The sequence below is a fragment of the Xyrauchen texanus genome, chromosome 21 (genome assembly GCF_025860055.1).
Source record: "Xyrauchen texanus isolate HMW12.3.18 chromosome 21, RBS_HiC_50CHRs, whole genome shotgun sequence".
NCBI lineage: Eukaryota > Metazoa > Chordata > Actinopteri > Cypriniformes > Catostomidae > Xyrauchen > Xyrauchen texanus.
Genome location: NC_068296.1, coordinates 26,209,154 through 26,233,640, shown reverse-complemented (window position 1 = coordinate 26,233,640; position 24,487 = coordinate 26,209,154). Strand labels below are relative to the sequence as shown.

General features: G+C 37.6%; 1 protein-coding gene across 1 annotated transcript; it reads right to left on the bottom strand.

The window, feature by feature from the left end:
• Positions 1 to 680: 680 nt before the first annotated feature.
• Positions 681 to 23,956, bottom strand: LOC127661896 (pleckstrin homology domain-containing family G member 7-like). Its single transcript, XM_052152851.1, has 17 exons — positions 23,609 to 23,956; positions 21,964 to 22,696; positions 21,193 to 21,215; positions 18,687 to 18,805; positions 15,866 to 15,906; positions 15,358 to 15,441; positions 15,046 to 15,195; positions 14,734 to 14,829; positions 14,430 to 14,531; positions 10,807 to 10,920; positions 9,677 to 9,851; positions 6,712 to 6,827; positions 4,935 to 5,022; positions 4,757 to 4,836; positions 3,122 to 3,275; positions 2,810 to 2,907; positions 681 to 1,841 (listed from the first exon to the last, which is right to left on the bottom strand). Exons 2-17 carry the CDS (start codon positions 22,654 to 22,656, stop codon positions 1,731 to 1,733), a joined length of 2,244 nt encoding a protein of 747 aa, XP_052008811.1. The 5' UTR covers positions 22,657 to 22,696; positions 23,609 to 23,956; the 3' UTR covers positions 681 to 1,730.
• Positions 23,957 to 24,487: the final 531 nt, after the last annotated feature.

The window sequence follows — 24,487 nt, the reverse complement described above, 5'->3', positions numbered from 1 at the left end:
ACATCTGGCCTTCCACATCTCTTTCTGTCCTTGTTAGAGCCAGTTGTTCTTTGTCTTTGAAGACTGTAGTGTACACCTTTGTATGAAATCTTTTTTTTTTTGTTGTGCAATTTAAAGCATTGAATAGCCTTCATTCTTCAAAACAATGATTGACAGATGAGTTTCTAGAGAAAGCTGTTTCTTTTTTGCCATTTTTGACCTAATATCGACCTTAAGACATGCCAGTCTATTACATACTGTGGTAACTCAAAAACAAACACAAATACAACCAAATAGCTTTCAACTGTGTATGATATAATGGCAAGTGATTTTCTAGTACCAAAGTATCAATTTAGAATGATTACTCAAGGATAAGGTGTTGGAGTGATGGCTGCTGGAAATGGGGCCTGTCTAGATTTGATAAAAAAGGACTTTTTTCAAATAGTGATGGTGCTGATTTACATCAGTAATGTGCTGACTACACTTTGTGATCAGTTGAATGCCACTTTGGTGAATTAAAGTACCAATTCCTTTCCGAAACAGCAAAATCTGTACATTATCCCAAACTTTTGGCCGCAAGTGTACATTATATTTATATACACTGGCAGTGGTGAAAAGTTTGGAAAAAAAAAAATAATATATATATATATATATATACATATACATAAATTATATCAATATAAATAATTCCCAACACAATGTAGTGCAAAGTTTTAACAAAACCTTTTCATTTATAAAATGTCCATTGCCAATAATTTACAACCACATAATGAATTATAATCTAGATCAGGTGTTTTCAAAGTTGGGGCACTAGAGCATGTCAGGGGAGGTGCGGAGAGTGGTAAATAACTTTTAATAATTAATGTGTGTGTGTGTGTGTATATATATATAGAGAGAGAGATTTTAACAATTATATTTAAAACATTATTTAAACAGTTCTGAAATAATAGGCAAAAAACAAATCTTTGTGAAGATTCTCTGTTATTTGTCAAGCCCCCCAATAAAGCAGACGTGATGGAAAAAGTTGTCGAAGAATTTGTGAAATTAAATGTTAAGGCCGCTAAAGCTTCATATCACTGTGCTGCATATTGCTGAACATACCATCTTCTGACTGGCTTGACTGAGATGGACCGTTACAGGTATTTTATATATTTCTAGCTGGGAACTAGTATTGTTTTTGTTCCATTTTTCTCCACCATTGTAAAAAGTATATAATATATAGTTGTATATTCAATTTCAATTCAGTTAATAACTTCTGCACTTTTCTTTTTAAACAATAAATGATCAAAATGATTACATAATGTCAAACAATTGTCTGACAATCTATTCAGATGTGTGTGTGTGTGTGGGGGGGGTCATTTACGTTGTGTCAGAATGGAGGCCCAGTGACTTTGAAAACCCCTGATCTAGATCATCACATGACTGTTTGGGAAGCATTTCTGAGTGCTTATGTTTAACAGAGCATTCTACTTTCCTCATAACAAGAAATGTTAGTCACGTTATCATGAAATACAGACAAATTCAGCAACTGAGCATTGTTTGTTTTACTAAAATTAAGAGAACTGACACATACTTCCTCTTGTGGAACTTCAATATGCTAAGGATCACCACCACTGTTGGTGGTGCAAAATGAATAAATTGTAAAACTGTCAAATATGTTGCGGGAAGGTAACTGTGACATTGTTCCAGGGATCTTCTTCAGTGGTCCAATGGCACTTTACGGGAAGTTCTACAGAAAGTCTGTGTATAAGTTAGATTTGTGAAGACTCCAGGTAAAGCGTGGAGTTTTTGACCCGGGGCTGCTGACAGTCCTGCTTCAGCAGAGAATTGATGGCATTCTCTATCTCTGACATCCACCCTTTCTGAAAAAACACAGTACATTTGACCAATAAAGACAGTTGAACTGTAAACGGTGTATTATTTCACAGCTGAGGTCTAAAGTTGAAAAACTTAGCATATTAATTCTTGAGTTCTACTAGAGACGTTAAAGGGAAGAGGAGATGGACAATTCGTAGAAATTGTAACATTCAATATGGTGGCTGTAGGAACAGAAGTCCCACCTTTCAATTAGAAGAACCGATCGCCATTTTGACACAGGCATCTGATGTTTTTTTGAAATGATGTTATTGAAATGTAATCATGACAGACAGTTGTGGAGATTTCAGTCTTTTCCCATTTACTGTATGTAGGTAGAAGCTGCACTTGCTTGTTGCATCCATAGAAAATAGCTGAACGGTGGCACTGCCAAGATGGCTGGCGAGTGAAATAACTTTTCTTACAAGGAACTTTGGCTCTACCTTGCAATGTCAAGCAATATAAATAGTCTTAATGCCTTATGTTTGCATTTTATTATTTTTCTTCTCACTCAAGGTCTATATTTAGTACTTCTCCTTCACTAACTCATTCTTGTAATTCACTGCCTAAAATCTCCTTTTGTGTTTCACAGAGGAAAGGAAGTCATATGAGTTTGGAATGGCATGGTGGTGAGTGGTCTGCACTTATATAGTGCCTTTATTTAACCTTAGAGGTTACCAAGCGCTTTACACTTTGTCCCATTCACCCATTCATACACACATTCACTCTCACACTCATACACCAATGGCAATGGTGCCAACAATCATACAACAATGATGAGAGAATTTTCATTTTTGGGTCAACTAACCCTTTAAGAGTACTAACTTAATAATGCAAATATAATGCATCAGATCCTTAACTGATTAATGAAGCAATTTAGGGGTGTCAGGTGTAAAAGCTGGGCAGAAAGCATGGGTCTTTGAGATGTATTTAGACAAGTTTTGGTGATGTTAAAAAAGCAGAAATGCATATTCACCTTTATAGATTCAGTCTGGGCTTGCAGAAGGAACACTCCGATGCATTGCTGGTAACGGTTCTGATGCATTATTATGAAAGAATTAGGCAGACCAGATGCTGAAATATACAACGACAAAATAGTCAGTCCAGACAGGGTGTTTGTATCTACATAATTATCACATCACTGTCCATGCTGGTCACGTGGGCCTATCCTCAATGGAAATGGCTCCGTATTACTAAATGATTACATAATAACTGCATGATCAAACAATTGCAAAATGACCTTAATCCAAAGCATGCGTTATTGCTTGAGTTTGTGTGTGATGAAAACCTGTGGCATTGAGTTGGTCTATGTTCTTTAACTGCAGGCGGTCCAGGGAAATGGGCTGGTCCAGAACTGTGAAGCTACAGCCCTCCTGCAATAAGATGTCAAACTCTTGGCCCACAGCTGGACGCAGTGGGTTTAGCTCCACCACATTAGACTTCTACAATACAAAAATAAAAGACACTGCCTGTGACATGGAGCAAATTAAAGGAACATTCTGGGTTCAATAGAAGCTAAGCTCAATCGACAGCATTTGTGGGGATAATGTTGATTACTACAAAAAAGTAAGTACAGTCAAGTACAGTAATTTTGACTTGTCCCTAATCAATAATAATAATAATAATAAAAAAAAAGTTAGTTAATGTAAGGCACTTACAATGGAAGTGAATGGGGCCAGTCCATAAACATTTAAATACACACTGTTTCAAAAGCATTGCCACAAGATGTAAACTTTATATGTTTTAACATGATTTTAGTGTGATAAAATTAGGGATTTACCAACATTACGTAATGTAATCAGATTACAATGTTTACCGCTGTTACTTTATAATGATAATAAATTTTAATTTGGATAAAACTTTAAACAGATAAGTTTAGTTAGCGATTTTATCACACTAAAATAATGTTTAAACGTATAATGTTTACCTCTTGTGGTTATACTTTTAAAATGATATTTTAGCTTTTATGAACTGGCCCATTCACTTCCATTGTAGTGTTTTTGGCTTCTTTTTTTTTTGGCTGTGGTTGATTGCCACAAAGGGATTTTTTTGTAGAAATCAACAGTATGCCACAAATGCTGTCCATTCAACTTAAGTTGTACTGAACCCAGAATATTCCTTTAAAGACAAGAATTGCTAAAAATATTGTAAATGCACTTATCCATTATATAAAGATACTAACTTAAAGACTACATGAAACAGTGGTAACCCATTTTGCTTCCATAGTATTAACTTTTTGAGCGAAACAATATTCAAATTGAATAAATGGATTTTATTAATCAGAAATTGATTAGATCATTAATAGTTGGCAAAAATAAAAGTCAGCCAAAAGAGAAAATTATTTCAGAGCTGGAGCAAGAAATAACATTTTGATTAAGAGTAACGAAGACAAACATTTCTGCATTGCATTGCATTTCTTTGCAATAGCATAAAATAAACCCAAATACATGCCTGCCTACCCTATGACAGCAACCCCAAATGTGTAAAAAGTAGAGAGAGTTTTATGGTTGGGTAAAAAAGCAGGGGCCACTCCACTGAATTTCTTGTTGCAGAATTAGCTTTCAAAATATTTTTTACATAATGGTGAATGTAAGAGCATCTCATCTACAGGTAATAGTCATCTTTTAATCTCCATTTAGTTTATGACCTTGGTTGAATCCCAACAGGCAAGACTACAGTCTTTCACAAAACACTGACCTCTATTCAACTTAAGCATGTAAAAGGGAGTAATGGCTTCAATCAATAATCACTCTAAGACAGAATCAACAAATCAATTTTTACATCACCATCACGTTAATACGTGCCTCCCACACTCTGATTTCTGTCAATACATAAAGTGGCTCTGGCTAGGGCAGTGATAACACCAAACAGCAGTCATATTTTCCATGAATCTATATATGTTCATGGTGATACACAACCACACCTTTTTGCTTCGCTTGATCTTTGTGATCAGAAGGAATTCGTCAAAGAGAAACAGGTAGACGTCTTGCAGCTTTGCGTTTTCTGTGTACAAAGTAAAAAATAATGTAAGGAAATGCTACACAACCAATAACAGAAGTACAAATGGACCAATGAAAAGAACAACTTTATTTCCATCTGACCTATGAGAATGAGCTTGCCGTCGTAAAGAAGACTTCGTTGAGACACCAGGTTCTCCATGGTTACAGCTTTTAATAAGTGTTTGAGATTCTATAAAAGATCAAAGATCAAAAACACACCCTTAAAATCTGTATGAAATACAGATGGAAGGACCCTTTAAAGATGAAGTGTGTAATGTTTTCTGTTCAGGTACCTCAGCTTAATATGCAGAGACAACTATAAGTAAGCCATTCGTAGGTTCATTTCAGTGAAAGTGTAAACACTGTAGCTCTGTGTAGCTATCAAACAGTGCTCTGTTTGTGTTTAGCATCCCGACCAGCCCAACATAGCAACATTGACATTGAGCTTGGGGCGGGACTATGTTTTTTGACCAATGGCAAATACATGGTGTTTGAAAACCTGTCATGGTTTTTGCAATACCATTTTGGGGCGGCTTGGAGCGGGTTGTCCACTAATCGCAGGGTTGGTGGTTCGATTCCCAGCCCACACGACTCCACATGCTGAAGTGTGCTTGGGCAAGACACTGAACCCCAAGTTGCTCCCAATGTCAAGCTAGTGCCTTGCATAGAAGCTGTTGTCATTGGTGTGCGAGTGTGTGTGTGTGTGTGTGTGAATGGGTGAATGAGACGCAGTGTAAAGTGCTTTGAATACCGCTAAGGTTAAAAAGGTGCTATATAAGTGCAGACCATTTACCATTTGGTGCTGCTGAATGAACAGAAATGACACACTTCAAATTTTGGTTTACCCATAAATGCAAATTCTGCCATCATTTACTTCCACTCAAAAAAAATATTTTTGCTGCTTGTTCGATTTACTTAATTAAAATGAACTAAAGCAACATAATTCTAGAACATTTAGTCACAATTTGATTTCCTTGCATTCTATCCATTTAAATGTGTACAATGGAAGTTTACTCAATCCATTTGAGTTGGGACTACATTAATACTTTTTGTAGTCTTTTTGTAGCAGGGACTTTCCTTTTTTTTTTGCATGGGACTCGATAGGGAGAGTTAATGTAAAAATGAAGTGTTATTTTATGTGTTTTTGTGCAAGATGAATATAAATGGGGATACTTGTTAGTGTTTAATGTTTTGTCATGATGAGATTTAGAGGAGTTTCTTTTATGTTGGAGTTTTAGGGGTCACCGTTACGGTGAGAAGTGGAGCTTGTGTTAACGATGATGACAGGTACATGTCACGCATGAAATTGATTGCTGGCTTCATTGATCAAATACTATGCTTAGCATAGCATAGTTACTAATCTACACTCTGTAGTGCTTCAAACCAGCATGTATTTAGCATGCTATCATTCACTTTCAGTAGTTAGTACATACAGAAATAAAAGAGATTTATTTGAGTTACAATGACACAGCTCATTTTGTTGGGTTTACTCAATTGAACTAGGTTCTTTCTACACAAAGTGTATGTGTTGAGATTACATAGTAATTTTAAGTAAAGCAATCTCATTTCAAACCACTGTTCACCCAAAATAGCCAAAGAGCTGTATTCTTTATTGCTCCTGTGTGACATCTATGGAAAAGTAGTAACAGTAATAATGTAACTGGAGCTTACAAGCTTTAAAGGAGATGCCAAAGCACCATTTAATTTGGTCAGTACACATTTATTTTAATTGCATGGAACCAGTGCTTTATTCAGAATTCCTCTTTTTGTGTTCAATGGAAGAACGGAAGTCATATGAGTTTGGAACAATGTGAGGGTAAGTAATAATGACAACAATTGTATTTTTGGAGTGTGTCTGAAAATTTGGATTTTACCAGACCTCGGGTACATGGGCTTTCTTGTCTCGCTCCCATACAGGAAACCACACCAGAGATTCCTTCAGCTGCTTCACCTTCTGGTAGTTGTCCAACCACTTAACTTTACCTTCAAGATCATCTGTAGAGAGACAAAGAGAAAGAGAAAAAGAGAGTTGGATAGGAATCTTATTGTTTTCTCAATCTATACAAAGAAGGCTGGCTACACATGGTTAGACGGTTCATCCACACCTCCCAAACAAACATTGCTGCTTTTGTACTAACAATCAGAGATCGTGTTTTTTGGCTGTTCAGTTGGAAACAATTGCGTTCTAGACTCTTCCTTCAGAGTTCCACATAAAAGCTCTTTTATCAACAATGACACACAAGCATGAATCGGTTGTTTGAAGCCCACACCCATCTGGCAACTTTTCATTTGCTGTCTCTCCTTGTATTTGCATGAAAGCATCGCAGTGCTGTATACACACCCTCATTATCATTTGTGGGAACTAAAGTGTGCTGAAATGAGTTGCTGCCATCCTGAGATGTTTTAAATTGAGAAAACTGTTGCGTGAATGATGCCTATTCTTCGCATTGAGATGGTCTAGCTGTTAATCAGTACGCAATCAGGTTGACAAGTCAAAACAGGCTGGCAAACACGTGTCAAATGCCTTAGTCAGAGGGATATTTCACCCAAAAATGAAAATCCTGTCATTATTTACTCAATTTGTTTAAAGCCTGTACGACTTACTTTCTTCCGTGGGACACATAAGGAGATGTGTATAATGACAGCCTCAGTCACCTTTTTTCATTGTATCTTTTTTAATATTTTTAATTTTCAAATAATTGTTTGTCTTAGGCCCTGCGATGGACTGGCGACCTGTCCAGGGTGTCCCCCGCCTTTCGCCCAATGTTAGCTGGGATAGGCTCCAGCCCCCCGCGACCCTGTACACAGGATAAGCGGTTGACGATGGATGGATGGATGGATGGATGGATGTTTGTCTTAGTAACTTGGGTCTTTCCTCATTCCGTAAGTGATACAATGGAAATAAAAATGCACTTCAAAAAAATGTTTAATGGCATTTTGCAGGGAGTAGTCTAAACAAAACAGTGACTATAAAAATAGTAACTGCAGAATCACCAGCATATGTGAACTCAAACAGCATGGGCTGAAACAGCACAAAAGCTGTATTATGCAATACATTTTAATCTCACTTTTTTATAGTTAATAAAAACAAAAGGGATTTATGACAAGGTGTGTAATGCTCCAGAAAGATAACCAGGCTTTTGCATGACAGCTGTGACATTGAATGCAGATACAAAGACAGCGTCACGTTTTCATGGTTTACTAAAACATTGCGTACTTTCAACTGTTTTGGGTGACATCTCACGCCTTCATTTCGCAACTGTCACTCTGCATTTCTTTAGTGGCTGCCACTACACGCCTCACAAACATCTTCCCCATGAGAACTGGAAAAGTTACTTGTCACTTTTTCTAATTCCTCATTTGACATGAGCATGTAACTCAAACAAGATCAAAGTGTCCCTACCTGGGAAACAGCAGTAACAATGACAGTAAGAAGGGAACGCAAATTTTTCACATGTGAGTACCGAAAAAACATCAAAGACCAAAAGTCTGCACAGAAAACATGAACAAGATTTACAATAAAACAATGAATCTTGCAGGCTAGGTCAACTCGTGTTAGTCTCATGACTCATAACAAATTGATATTTCATATTTATTTTGAATGCAGTCATGTAATAAGTAAAGTACAGTCTGCTGGTCATTATCACAAAATAAACCCCTTCAGGGTGACACAATATAAGGCATAATGTACAGTCAGTTGTTATCGCAAAATAAACCCAGACTGGGTGATCAGGCCTTGTATCAGCCTGATTTACATGGCTGCTAACCAAATAAAAAAACAAATGGACATGAAATACTGATTTGTGTGGAAATTGTTATTATGTGAGTAGAAAGAAATCACTGTATAGTTGATTTGGAAATCCTTTTTGTGTTGGTGTTTGTTTTGCAAAAATGACTGTCTGATTGCTCATTATTCAGCTAATTACATGACTACTAAGTAAATGTACATGAAACATTGACATGAGTTGAAATTATTTTATTATTTGTAGATATCACAGAGGGATACGAGAAGTAGAAAAGATTACTCGCAATACCCGAATGAACGGTCATATGACAGGTCATATACGTCTTAATGCGGATGTTACTCAGAAATATCAGACTGCAAGATGGTGCCATTGACCGATCAGAATCGAGTATTCCATAGACCTGTGTAATAATTTGCAACTGTACGTTATCCCTTATGTATCATTCAGTCACACTGGACATTGATTTGCAAATTTGCATTACTTTGATTACTCACCTTAAAGCTCAACAGAGTAAGGAATATGATGAGTTTGTTAAAAGTGTAGACTGCCTCAAGTAATCCTTCAGAATTCAGTTAACGTGAGTTAAGAACATAATTTTTCTTTTACAAATCTTACTTGATGTGAGCCTAACTAGAGGCTATTTATATTTCAACTAATGGAAGTTAATAATATGAATGTGAGTTAATAATAAGTGTTTTGTTTATAACTGAGACTAGTAAATTTAAACATGGAAGACGTGTTGAGACATAGAGAACGTGATCATTTAAATTTCATTCAAAGTTGTGTAATTAATTATCAGTCATTTGAAACAAGGTAGCATAAAACAGCAGAACCACCAAACTACCGGTAATCAGAAATCGGTATCGGCATATATATTTTGTATTGGTGCATCCCTGGTAAAAACAAATGTGTGTCATGTAAAAAAACATCTAAATTGACTGACTTTATTCAAGCCAAATATATTACATTTATGTTACACTAACAAACTAAGGGTTAGATCAAATAGAAAAAGTCCCTTAAGGTAACAATTACATCTTACCACTTTTGTTTTACAGTTTTTACTATTAATTCTATGTAAAGTGGGAGGACAAAACTTACAGATGGCTTGGTCAATTATGTCCACGATGCTCTGTAGAGCGCTCTCCTCTTCCTCTGAGCAGCCTCTCTTTCCTATGTTCTTCAACAGCAGAGGGTACCGTGTGAACCTCTGTAAAGGAGCCACCAGCAGATCCTTCAGGTGCAGCCTGCGGCACTGCTCGTTACGTTCACACCACTGACCGAGAAAAATATTGAGAAGGAAGAGAGCGGGAGAAACAGAGATGTATGCTTTGTAACAAAACCTAGTAAGTGGCATATATAGGCAGCTTTTAAAGGGATAGTCCACACCCCCCAAAAAAGTTGAGTCTCCTGTGTTGAGTTCTATTTATGTGGTGTGTGGAGTTGTTGCCTTTTTACTGTAGAGCGTCCCAAATCGGTCACTTCTGAGGTCCATAATGGTTAGGATGCTGTCTTAAAAGGAAGCTGGCTATGTAGACAATAGACAGCTAAGCAGCTCACTAGCCCAGCTTAGTAGCTGGTCACCAACATATGTTGTGTTTTGAATGCTGGTGCACAGATCTTTTTGACTGGCTCAACCAGCAAGACTTCCTTGGTTAACCAACATTAGCAGAAAACCGATATTAGTAGATCAGCTTCACTAGCTAAATTTAGCTGGAGAACAACATGGATATACTAGTCCACCAGCTATAGGCCAGCACCAAAGCAGTGTAAATCAGCCTAGAAAATTGCATGGGAATTGCATGCTGGTTAAGTTGGTCTTAATTTAGCAGGAGGTTTTGGAACAGAGCTATAGTGCGGAGTGTTTTTTTAAGAGATTATACTTTTTCCCATGAATAAACGAGAGTCAACTGACAAACCAGATCCTCAATGTGTAGCGGAGTGGAAAAGTATGGGCAGAAAAAAGGTTGGGTGAGAGCCTGATATAAGAGAGAATTGACAGGCCAAAATTGATGTGGAGACAGCTTAATACAACATATGATGTTAGCGGGGTGAGTAGCTGTGTCAACACACTCATTCACCACATATCTGGTCATCAGGTTCCAATGCAAGGAGCAATGGTCCCTGACAACCATACAGCAGTGGCCTGAACCTTGCCCTGTTCCCTACATATTGTCAGAGCATTCAGACTAACCCTGATTACCATGTCAAATTGCGCTCGCCACGGTTACCTTCACAAAGGAGCCAAAGTCCTCTCTGAGCTTCAGGCTGTCCAGATAAAGGATGGCTGTGCTGTAATTTAGGCAGTATTTCTGTAAACAATGGCAAATGCTCTCACCAAATGCCTGCAAAGTCAAAAGTCAACATAGGAAAGTGATCAAAATAGGACAATAGAGAAAATATTATATTAAATCCACTGCAAATAGGGAACAAACGTTCAATGTTGTTCAGTTTTTTTTGTCATATAGAACAATCATTTGCTAAATGACTCATACAGTATAATATATTCTACAAGCACACAATGAGGGATTAGGTATGTGTTGGTCTATGTAGACATTTTTATACATGAGTTATGTTTAAAGCTCATTGCACATGACCAGGTTTGGGCTGTAACGCAAAACATGTAACAGCGTTACGTATTCAGAATACAAAAACGAAGTAACTTAATTCAGCCCTTGATATTTTCAATCACCTGATTTCAAAATAATGGTACTTTTTTATTTATTTATTTATTTTTTCTCCCCAATTTAAAATGGCCAATTATAAATGCGCTCTAAGTCCTCGTGGTGACGTAGTGACTCGCCACATTCCTGGTGGCGGAGGATGAATCTCAGTTGCCTCCGTGTCTGAGTCCATCAATCTGCGCATTTTATCACGTGGCTTGTTGAGCGCGTTACCGCAGACACATAGCGCATGTGGAGGCTTCACTCTATTCTCCGTAGCATCCATGCGCAACTCATCGCATACCCCACCGAGAGCGAAAACCACATTATAGCGACCATGAGTAGGTTGCCCCATGTGATTCCACCCTCCCTAGCAACAGGACCAATTTGGTTGCTTAGGGGACCTGGCTGAAGTCACTCAGCATGCCCTGGATTCAAACTCATGACTCCAGGGTTGGTAGTCAGCGTCTTTACTTGCTGAACTACCCAGGCCTCCCCAAAATACAGTTATATAAAATAAATGTTTTAAAGAATAATTCTCTCATAACGACCACAATATAAGACAGTTGTGATAGAAAAACTATATTGCAATTGCCAATCTAGTGAGAACCAGCATTTTTCTAAACACCGCACATGCTGCACACTTGTTGTGTTGTGTAAATACATTTATGCCACTGCAGATGAGGCTTCTGTGTCGAGCTTTGCAGTGTAAAGACTGACTGCTCTCAATAAGCATTTGGTGAGACACGTCCACATCGGACAACTTTACATATGAGGGTTTTTAAAACATTAGGGGATCCTGTAGCTCAACTGGTAGAGCATGGAGCTAACCACAGCAAGATCATGAGTTCAATTCCCAGGGAACACACAAATTGATAAAATGAAAACCCTTGAAAGCACTGTAAATTTCTTTGGATAAAAGGATCTACCAAATGCATAAATGTACATGTACAAAGCAATTCACGGAAAATCGAATTAAAAGTAAAATAATTAAAAGCATCCAAAAATAAAAGTGTCAGTAATAAAAGAGATAAAAACAATAAATAGGCCTTGATATGGAAACATTCAAGCAAGCCTAGTTAAAATCCTTCATATATATTGTTGTCACATGACCTAACTATTGCAAGTGGCATCAAGTTTTATTCCTGTTTATTTTCATTTCTTATCTAATGTTGTGCTTTAAAATGTATAAATCTTTGTCAGTCCAATCAAATAAATGGTTAAGAAGAAGATTAAAATGTTAAGAAAATAGTTAAAAATGACATTTTGAACATTCACAAACAACCCTTCTTGGTAGCTATAATATCATAGCTAGGGGCTTTTGGGTCTTGAAGGTACAGGCAGCATTTTCTTACATGTAAAAGAGTGGATGAAATATTGTTGACAAGTTGCCATTTGTTTGCATTCTGCCTTCCATAAAGAAAAACATTAGTGTCCAACTCCACATCTAATTTAAAGAAACTAGCTATTCAGATTTACTTAGATGTTAAAAGTGTAGATTTAGTGGTTAAGATAAGCTAATAACTACATATCACACATAATTCTTCCAATTGTTCCTTGCCAATGTATTGTTAAAGTATTCTGAATATGTAACTTTTTTATGTGATGTATCTGAATACATTACTGAATACATTTAAGAGAGTATTTAAGTATTTATATGTAAGTTTTATTATTATTATTATTATTACTACCTTAATAAGCCCGATCATGCCCTTAAAGAGCAACATGCAGGTTGGACACCCCTATATAGCATAGTGTATGTTGATGATAAAACAACTAGATTTTCTGAACTGGAGTAATATATATTTAGCCATTAACGATATTTTGAGATAAATTGTGATAAAATAACTTCCGCGTCTATAAAGCACTAACCGGAAGTGACGATGGGCGAGGGAGTCTGGTCAAGTTCAAGCTCAGGTTACAATGGATGCGAATGAAGAAACAGAGTTCTCCGGTGTGGTTTTGCAATTTACTGGAGAGTATAACGTTAGCCTACAGGGATACAAAATCAGACGGGAGGGCGGCGGGAGAACAGTTTGAATTGAAATGCGGGGGAAACGGGAAAGTTGGGCTAGCTTCCTGCCAATAGCTATAGCATTGTGCAAACTACTAAATTCATTTCAGAAGGCAGACAATTATGTTACGACAACCTGTCCTAAAGCTCAGTCTCTCTCCCTCTCTCTGTATTATTATTATACTAAATAAATATTAAATATTTAATATTATAAAAAATATATTATATAAAAATATTATACTATTATTATTACGAAATTACACAAATTAAGAGTTAAAATAATTAAAAGTAAGACTTACTCTGCTAAGTCCTCGTTTTCGTTGCACAGAATGTCTGCTAACGTTAGCACTTTGTCCTCCAGTCCAGCCCGCGCCAAAATCCGGTGTACACTTTGACGGTGGACTTGATTCCATCGAGTGCGATGGAATCATCGCACTCGATAATCTCCAGGTCGATAATTCTCCAGAGTGAAATGTGCACCACAAACGACCGAGTGTGTGGTAACAGACGCGGCAGTGAAGTCTGCTCTCTTCACCTGCACAAAACGCACCCAAGACCGAAAAGCCTTGTTTTTCCTAGAAGGAAAATGATGGACACGATGTCCTGACAGGCTGGAATTCGTGCAACCAGCACAAACACAATAATTTACCATTATGGCTTCTCTAAAACTCGATCTAAAACTTTCTGTCTCTCACTACTGCTCTAACTACATCAACACCCAACAATAGAGAGCTGACCGTGAGCTCTTTTGTTTGCCTCGCCCTACGTCATATGACGCGTTGCTATAGCGGGAAAGGCGTATTCCAGAGCCTAGCACATTTTCATCAAAATCTCTACATCAAATGAGATTTCATTAGTAATTTCTACATATGTGTTTTTAAAAGACCTCTGCAGACAATATAAAGTATTAATTCAGTTATAAATTCAACCTGCATGTTGCTCTAACCCTGCACATAACTTGAATCCAAATGGCTTCGAAAAGTTTCAGAGGGTAAAAAGAAAAGTTAACGTAATATAATCCATTTATGCTTTTAAAAAAAACATGTAACAAAGATCAAATGAATGTGGATCTTTTGAGGCCAGTTTATGTTTTTTCTTGTAGATCTGCATGTTATGAGTGGAGAACAGCAGGTGATGTGCAACAAGGAAAATATATATATATATATATATTTTTTACCTTTCTAAGGAGTTCAAGAAGAGTCTGAGTACTATAGCTGTCCGGATTGGTCCACAATTCCTTAACGACACGCAACAGACTTGTAAGAAAGCCAAAGCTAACCTACAATAAAGTAAAGATTAGTCAAATATTCTGATGGATTCCTCAGATGCAACAGATAAAGCTAATTTCATATTTTCACTTGAAAACAATACTTTTATTATAAAGTTAAGCACCATCAATTCTAATTACTTTTAACACAGCTTAAAGAGGCAGCTGGTAAATTTTTAGGTAAAATCAACCACAAAACTCATTGATATCTTACCAGGCAGAGCTCATTTAAATTAGCAAAAAGCCTCCAAGAGTCTATGTCATGTAAACAGTCTCTCATCTGCAGATCTGACAGAGTAGTCAAAAATACCTGCATGCAATACAAAAGTGAACACATTTAAACTCGGCTACTGACACAGAACACTTGTTATAAACTGGTCAATTTCAATTTCTATAACCATTGCAGCTGTCTATGGCATACAATACAGCTAAAACACTCTTCTTGACATGTTTGTTTCTTTTTTCTCCTCAGGACATGCTTTAATTCTGCAATAACCCATAAAATATGAAGGTATTGTGTTCACACCTCTTTTAAAACCATGAGCTGATCAAGGAAGTAGACACATTCAGTGGTGAAAAGCTCCCAAATGGCCTCTTGTTTACGGTCAGCTTTATAAAGATTCTCTGCTGCTCTCAGCTCAGAGCAACCTCTCAAAAACTCCTCCAGAGACATATCCTGAGAACAGGGGAGAGAAGAGGATGAGGTGAAGTTTGAGTGTCTATGTTCGTCAATGTATTGATAGCGCCACAGAGCCAGTGTTCACACTTTGAAATCAACCTACAAATGGCTTTCCAGTTGTCTCTGAATATTAAAAAGTATTTAGTTTTCAACTCATACCTTGTATGTTTGAAAGTCTGTGTCCCTCCATTCCTGGATCTGAATGCCAGCCAGACACTTGTCAATGTCTGCCTTCCCTTTTGCCTAATGGAAAACAACACTCAAATGTATTCAATCATACTGTATCCTTTTGTATTTGATCATGAACTGTGGAGAAGATTGGATAGCAATTTGAAAGCAGTACATTTTATTTTAGTTGTTGCTTGTTTTGGTGTTGTTTATTGTATATAGAACTGGTGTGTGTGTGTGTGTGTGTGTGTGTGTGTGTGTGTGTGTAGGGAGGGTGTGTGTTGGAAAGGCATGCAAATCTGATTTAGCTCAAAGTGGGTCAGTGAACATTATGTACTGGACATGGGCTGGATGACAAAGCATCTGAAAAATTACAGCACAAAGTATATGCCAATGGCAACAAACACGACACTGGCATTATATAAAAAAGTCATGGGAAAAAATATCTTCATTATGGTATTGAAACAATCAAATATGAGAACATTTACACATCACTTACTGTGTTACGTCTCGAGAAGGGCCACTTTGATTTCTTGGTGTCTATAAAAATTAAATAATGCAAGAAATTTTTTTTAGAAATTACAAATTAGGACCTGAAACTAAAACTAAAACAAACAAATTATCAGTGGAAGGAGGTGTTTAACCTTTATAAAATGTTGATCGTCAACCTCAGGAGATCAAACTAAAAATCTTTGCAGCTACATAACCAACATTTTGGATATGTGTCTAAATAAAATTGCTTGCAAAAAGTTTTGAAAGGTATAGCTGCAGGAATAGCTCCAAAAACGGGTGTGAGCTCCAAATTCCCATTAAAGATACAGGGAGCCCCTAACCTTACCAGTTTGGCGCAACCCTCTTTTAGTTTAACCCCGGCCCCTTTTGGAGTAACCCCTCCCTGTTTTGGAGATTCCACCCCAATTTGGGGATCTCCGGTCTGCAGCTATAACTACTTGAAAAATTCAGGTATCACTCAGTAGGAGCTAACTTGTTTGGGACCATATTTTGGCCTGCAGTTATTGATTAACTTATATTTCCATGAAATTGAAGAAAAATATTTGTTTGATAATTTTTTTCTTACAGTAACTTGGGTAACAATGTTGAATGATTGAGCTTGACGAATGCAGTCAACACAAAAGATTTAGTAAAAACTGAGCAAATGGAATCAGATTGTTTACTTGTCATACCAACATGTTGTAGAAAGGGTCCAAATTGTTATTTCTTCAGTGTCACATTTATTGCAATGTTACATTTTTTGCAATAAGGGAAAAAAAACAGGGTTGCAATGTGTGACAGCTAAATATGATGTTTTTGATCATTCAGATTACTTCACATTTAAAAACACATTTTTACTACAATGAACTGAATATCAATTCAACAGAATATATATAGAATATAAAATGACATTGCTGTATGATTTTAAATGTGGGATACAGTCGATAAGGTCAAGACCTCTTATGTGGGTCTGATGTGTTTAATACTATTTGGTACTTTTGCTGGGTACATTTTATATTAGATAATAGTTTATAAGACATAGAGTGGCAAGAATTAGATGGTTTTCAGAATTAATTGGTCATAAAATGTGATCTCATCTTCATCAAAGTGTTATAGACAAACACAATGTGCTTAAGCTAACAGCACAAAACAATTATAATCTTTGTTTTAATTGAACCCATGCCATTAAACATTCACAGTGTTGTGGAAAAAGTAAGTGAACCCTTGGATTTAATAACTAGTCGATGCTCCTTTGGCAGCAATAACCTCAACCAAGCGTTTCCGGTAGCTGTGGATTAGACCTGCGCAACGTTTAGAAGGAATTTTGGACCATTCTCCCTTACAGAACTGCTTCGGCTCAGCCATATTTTTAGGATGTCTGGTATGAACGGCTCTCTTGAGTTCATTCCACAGCTTCTGTATTAGGTTATGGTCTGGGCTCTGACTGGGCCACTTCAAAAGGTGGAATTTTTTTTTAAGCCATTCTATAATGGATCTATTTCGATGTTTAGGGTCATTGTCCTGCTGTATCACCCAACTTTTATTGATTTTCAGCTGGCACACTGCCACACTGACATTATTCTGTAGGTTATCATTCTTGATAAACTTGAGAATTCATGTTTCCCCTCGATGTTGGCAAGCGGTCCAGGCCCCAAAGCAGCCCAAATCATGATGCTCCCTCCACCGTAATTCTCCGTTGAATTTATATTTTCATGTTGGTATGCAGTGCCCTTTTTATGCCATACATAGTGCTACGTGTTCTTCCCAAACAATTCAACATTAGTCCACAAAACATTTTTCTAGTAGTGTCAAGGTGTCTTTGGCTAACTTCAGCAATGTTTCTGATGGAAAAAGCAGTGGCTTCCTTCGTGGTGTCCTGTCATGGACACCATGCCTGTTTAATGTTTTCCATATAGAAGACTCATGAACAGAGATGTTAACCAGTTCCAATAATTCCTTCAAATCTTTAGCTGTCCCTCTAGCGTTCTTTTTTACCTCACTGAGTATTCTACTGTGTGCCGTTTGAGCTGGCCTGAATGGCCACTTCTAGGGAGAGAAGCCACAGTACTAATTTGTCTCAATTATATTTGTCTAACTGTATACAAATTAATAAGCTCTTCGAGATAACTTTGTAACCCTTTTCAGCTTCATGCAAAGCAGCAATTAAAATAAAGCAGCAGTTCTTGATTATAGGTCTTTTGAGATCTTTTTTCTTTGTGTGCCATGTCCACTACAGCAGATGCTTCTTGTAAATAGCAAACTCAAAATGTTTGAGTGTTTTTTATCAAAGTAGCTCTAACCCACACCTCAAATCACATTACATTAATTGGAGGCCAGGTTTGCCAACTCCTAGCTCTAATAAGATTTTTTTTTACGTCATTAGTCTAGGGGTTCACATACTTTTTCCAACCTTCACTGTGGTTGTAAATTAGGTTTTCAATATATGCAAGAACAATACCATAATTTGTTTGTTATAAGCTAAAACATATTGTATTTGTTAATTATTGTAACTTCGAAGAAGAAACAAGATTTTAAGAGAAATGTATAAATGCAGGTAATTCCAAAGGGTTAACAGACTTTCTCTTTCCACTGTATGTAATAGCTCTCTCTCTCTCTCTCTCTCTCTCTCTCTCACAAACACACACACACACACACACACTCACACACACACACTCACACACACATGCAAAAAACATGGCATTTGTGCCTCTAATGCATTTAAAGATGTTATGGGACACTAAATTGTGTTCTATTTGTGGCAAGCACCTTATATCCAAAATTCTGATCAAACCCCAACAAGACATGACTTTAACCTAGGCATGACTAACCTGAATAGACTGATTTATGTAAAAAATCAGCAGCACCATTGGACACAAATAAATCTCCAGGGGAAACATCCAATCCAGGAAGACTCACAACCACAGAGCTCCGCCTCCTTTCCTGCAGCCTGATAAAAAGCAAATGTGACCGAAAGAGACCAGAAGAGAGCAGGTGAGTTCACATAATATTTTGGAACCTATGGTACCTAGCCCCTCAAAGTATGAATGATGAACTTTCTGCATGCTCAGGGAAAAGCTGTGAATTAATCACACAGCCTCAAATTCAGTGTACATTTCTATAATGACACATTCTCCGGTTGCACCACAAGCTGGTCATGTACCTGTAGAGGGTGGATTTGGACGTAAATTATGTAAAAAAATGAAATATTGCTTCTCTTACTCACAAAAACTTTATACAAAAGCTCATTAGACCTCAGAAAACAATTATTCCACTAAACTGATAAATCCTGACCAATGTGCTGTACTAATCTCTTTACACAGACTCAAGCCATGCAAAACTTCAAATTTCAAACCAGATTTGGTTAAGCAGGAAATCAAAGAATTCCATGTTCACATTTCTAACATGCCATGGTAGAATTAGGCGGTCAGAACTGCATTAGCAAAGATGAACAGAATCATACCATGATACACATGCACCGTCTCCTAACAACACACCATTGCATAGTGAAAATACAGACCCGTGGTCAATAGACAGCAGAGCATAGGAATATATTGAAAGATTTTGATTATAACAGTTATTTACATTTAATGCATTTGTCAGGCACTTTTATTCAATGCACCTTACAATACAGTGCATTAAAGTTAAATTTTTCATTGATTGTATCAGTATACAGTATGTATTCCCTGGGAATCAAACCCATAATCTTGGAATTGCTAGTGCCAGTTGCTCTACCAGTTACTTCTCTTATCAACTGGAATAAATCAGCAGGTAAAATCTAATTTTTGGCCTGCGGTGGTAGGAGTGTCACTGTTAATCAAAGTCAACTATTTGATTTGGTTCCTCTTGTACTTTTGTTTAAAACCATGCAGCTAATAGAAAAAGGCACATTTTTCCTCTCTTTTGCTATTATAGTTCCTTGTATTGTGTTCTGTTCCGCACTGCTTTAGTTCCCGTTACATTTTGACTAAAAATTCCAAGGGCATTTACGCAGTGGTATGACTGTTTTCAGACACAACTCGACGTGCTGGTTTTTGTTGAGCCACTCCCAGCTTTGTGCCCATCCATCTGTACAGCGACTCAATCGTGTGTCCCACTACAGTATGTGATGTATGTCAATAAACAGTTTAGAGTGACTGATATTTTCAGATGCAGGTATGAGGCATCAAAAATGCCTTGGGGTGAGATCCAACCCCACCTTCCATCTACATTGAATGAATAATGTGTTTTTACTGCTACATTCAATAATTAATTTAACTTCCATCTTAAATTTGGCTAAAGACCTATATACAAAAACAGCAAAAGCAGATACTTTTATCAGTCTTTTCATGCTCATTGCAGTCAATATGGGACAATATACCAATAAACACTTGAGTCACATATACAGTTGCTATGATATAGAAATTATTGTGCATTATAAAGGTAGCACCCATTCTCACGGTACCTGGCACAACAGACCATTCAAATACTTCCTTATTAGCCATGTACTTTCTCGTCTGTATCATTTTAGGTGTTTCTAGACATAGAGGCTCGTAAAAAGCTCATCTATCTTTTGGTTTGCAAGTACAATCTCAAACACAGAGGCCAGTGCGCCGAGTTTTGAAACCTCACCAGTAGAAAGTTACTCAGTGCATCACTGCTAATTGCTGTTTATCTAAAGGAACATCCACAATGCAATCCTGTGGCAATGTAGCTGGCTGGAATGAAGCAGCCCTCTATGCCGACTTCCCAGCCCCGGCGCGGCCACAAAGAAGGGAGCTTTGTCCTCGCACCTTAACATAACTGTCTCATCCAATCGCTGTCCAGGGATGAGCACTGCAATCAGACGGTGCCATACTGTAATTAAGGCCACAATAGCTGCCTAATTATCCACTGTTGAAAAGAAGCCTGTGGTCCAGCAGGCAAGAAGAGTGGGCCCAACGGGGGGAAAACAGCACTAATGAGAGTTTGTCTGGGCCGTACAGGGCCAAACCATGGGACTCTAATAACTCTCCCTAAAGAGTGCATGTGCAGCTAACAAAGCAACAATACAATGCACAATGAACTTCACTCTATCCCAGCTACCGGCACTCTACAGAAAAATGTGTCCTGCTTTGGCCTCATCATCACAAACTGTGTGTTTCCACACAAACAAACTCCTAGATTAATGTAACAAGAGCTGGAACGATGGTTTTAGTAGAAAAGGAAATTTTGCTTTGACACAAAACAGTGTTATGGCAGTTGGCTGGGACATTTGGCCAATATGAGCTGGAGATGAGAGCAGATTGCTTGCTAAAATGCAAATATGGTTGGGATAGTTTATGCAAAATGTAAGATAGATAGAGACAGCTCACCTACCTTTTATGACAGGGCTCATTCACCTGTAATCAAAAACAGATACAACATGTAAGCAAAGTACTTAGAAATTTGCTCTGCCCAAGTACTCCTCAGCTATACAATATCAATGTCAGAGAAGCTCTTCACACAATTGGCTTTTGAAAGTTATTGTGTGAGTTAAAGACGCCTAAAGTTCCTGCATCTACAGAAATGTTCTGACTCTATTGTGGAGATACTTGGATGGACGTGTGGATGGAGTGAATGGGTTTCCTTTATTACTTTGATCATTAACTGACACTGCCATGATTGGGGCCTCATTGGAGGAGCCGCCCTCCCAATGAGACTAGAGACGTGGCCTTTCACAAAGCTGTCCATGCATTTAACTACAGATTCATTTGCTGTCAAAAGCTCTTATTGTGAACTAAAACCTCAGGAGGCCAGAGGAGTATGAGGCAAGGCTTCCATTGGCAAGAACAGCGATTTGAAGCTCATATGAATATGTATTGGTATCATATCTAGATGTTATCATTTGAAACTGATTGTTATCTACTCTTTTAATTTAAATCTATCAAAATTATTGTTTACCATTTTATTTTATTTTTACAAATATGTCAATAGGAGACACTTTTATCCAAAAGTGCACTCAAGGTATATGTTTTATCAGTTTCTGTGTTCCCTGGGAATCTAACCCACAACCTTGGCACCATTATTTGCACCATGCTCTACCAGTAGATCTGAAATGTGTCTGACATATTGAATGTTTTTAGAAGACATCAAGAACTAATTGTATACCTGATCACTGTCATCAGTGGTGCTCTCGTTGTCATCAGAAACAACCTCTTTTGAATCATGAGAATCTTGACTGTTGCCTGTAAGAACGTTGTGAAGAGTCTTTGATCTTTGCCAGGGATTTTTCCCACGAATCAATGAAGATTCTACGTTTCCACCCTCTCCATTTGACTGAGCAGCCAGAGGAGACTTTTTCAGATTTACTGGAGACAGGGGGCTCCTCTGAGGGGGTGTCTCCTCTCCTAAAGGGCCGTCAAACCTGCCTGGCTCTTGGGAGGAGATTCTAGTGCTTCTCATCCTCCTCAGCGTTGGGGACGTGGAGATGCGGGACGGGGCTTGCCTATCAAACTGAAATAAGTGTGTGGGCATGCCATCACCCTCTTTAAGAGAACTGTACCTCAGTCTGGAGGGAACCCTACCTAAATCTATTCGCATTATGAAAGGGTTACTCGTTTGCGTCTCTTTGTCTTCAGTTTGTTCACACTTTGTTTGAGTCTGGGCATCTGTCCCTTTGTCTGTTTCCTTCTCATGCCATTCTATGTAACTCCAGGTCAAAGTTTTGTCCACTTCTTTCCTGTTTTCGCTTATCAAGGCATAATTCAGCTCAGTCATCTTGAGCAATTCGGCATTATATCCAAAAAAAGAAGAGTGAATCAGATGCTGGTTTAATTCGAAACATTCCCACCAAAAATGCATCCAACCCCAGAATCCATGACTCTGGGACTTCAGAGAATTTCTAAAAAAGCAAAAGGGGATTATAAAAGCCACCCAGTGTGTTTATCTGAATTTTTGTAGAACTGTCAGTTTATGGCTATTTTAAATCCTTAATCTGCATTCAGCATTACTTATGAAGTTAAGCACTCAGACACTGAAAGCCTAAACAGTATAAACCTTATGCAATTTTCAAGCAACAAATTCAGGAGGATTATTCTTACCACATATTGTTGAACTCAATATAACCTATCTGTAATCTAGTTTAAAGCGATAAACAGCATGACACATTCAGGTGTAGGCTATTCTTTTTGATAACCTTTTGTAGTCACCTTATCGATGAACACGGAATGTAAAACGATATTGAGGGCCGTTCACACAGAATGCGTTTTTGCGTCAGTCTGCGCTACTTGTTAACAGTTTTCCAACGTTAATAATGCTAATTTGACTGTTGTGCCGCGTCCAGCTGTTTTTTTTCATCGTCTCGCTCAGGAGCCCCGCGTTTTTGGACGTTAAAATAACGTCAACTGTTAAAAAGGCGTCTCGAGACACCTGCATTCTGCTCTATTGAGCTATGACACGTTCGGTCTGAACGGCCCCAAAATATAACAATGTCCCTACATTATTATACAGTGGGAAACAAAAATGCACCTGATCCTGCTCTAGAAGACTTTAGGTAGGTTTCCGTAAAATACAAGAAACCCATCAATTTAACTGACGAATAAAATACAACGTTATTTTGTTGAATGTATCATGCAGCGAAGGGCTTCATCTTTGTTCTTTGTTATTGGACTAAATAAGCGCGTGCTATAATTAGCCTACAAATGATAGGCTACTGCATTCATACAACGTGTATTGATACGGATAAACCACAAATGTGTCCGTTCAAAAAAACATTATATGTATATGTATAGATTATTGTGTATGTGGCACTTACGGGTTTTGTGGGTCCGCTGGTTGTTCCCCGGTGCGATCCGGGTGAGAATCGGACTGTTGGAGGAGCAGACCTGGACCAGAGGCACAATGTTTCAGAACATTGCCCTCTTTCAATTTAATAACGGCTGTTAATGCTCAAAAGCCACCAGTAGCATCCATGTTAGTCAAACAGCCTTATAGTTTTAATAGAATAGTGCATGCAAAATGCAGTTTCATTCCTCTGTGGCTCAGTAGCAGGTATTGTGTGAGGGAGGTCTAGAGTATTGTTGCCTAAGGTCAATGGAGGTGGAGCATAGTGTAGTTGATCAATGCGTATGTGCACAACGAAGTGCATTTCAACAGGCACAGATGCGTTTGCTATAATCTCATATTACCTTTGAAAGCTAGCTGAGAAAGTGTGACACTTGGTAACAGGAGTGGTTAATGTTGTTGTAGTCCTACGTCAGCTGTAGCCTCATGGAAAGTTTGACCAAATGTCAAGCATCTTGCATTTCCTTCCGAATCATTTGATCGGAATGATGTTGAGATCTGTCAAGATGAGGTTTTTATTTATTATATATTTATAAATCCATGTCCAGGAGAGACTTGTAGATAAATGGATAGAAATAGTGTAATAGGTTACACACACTGTTTTACCACTTTTAGTAAATAAATATCTCTCTCTCTCTCTCTCTCTCTCTATATATATACACACACATTCAAATACACGGAGAATTGTATCATAGTATCCTCCCATCTACAGTATGTCATGCCAGTTTGTTTTTAAAGTTTTTTTTTTTTTTTTGCAATATTATAAAGATTTCCAGAAACACAAGTATTTCAATTGTTCTAATTAAAAAAAAAAAAAAATGTTGTGCATATTAAACGTAAAGTGTTTTAT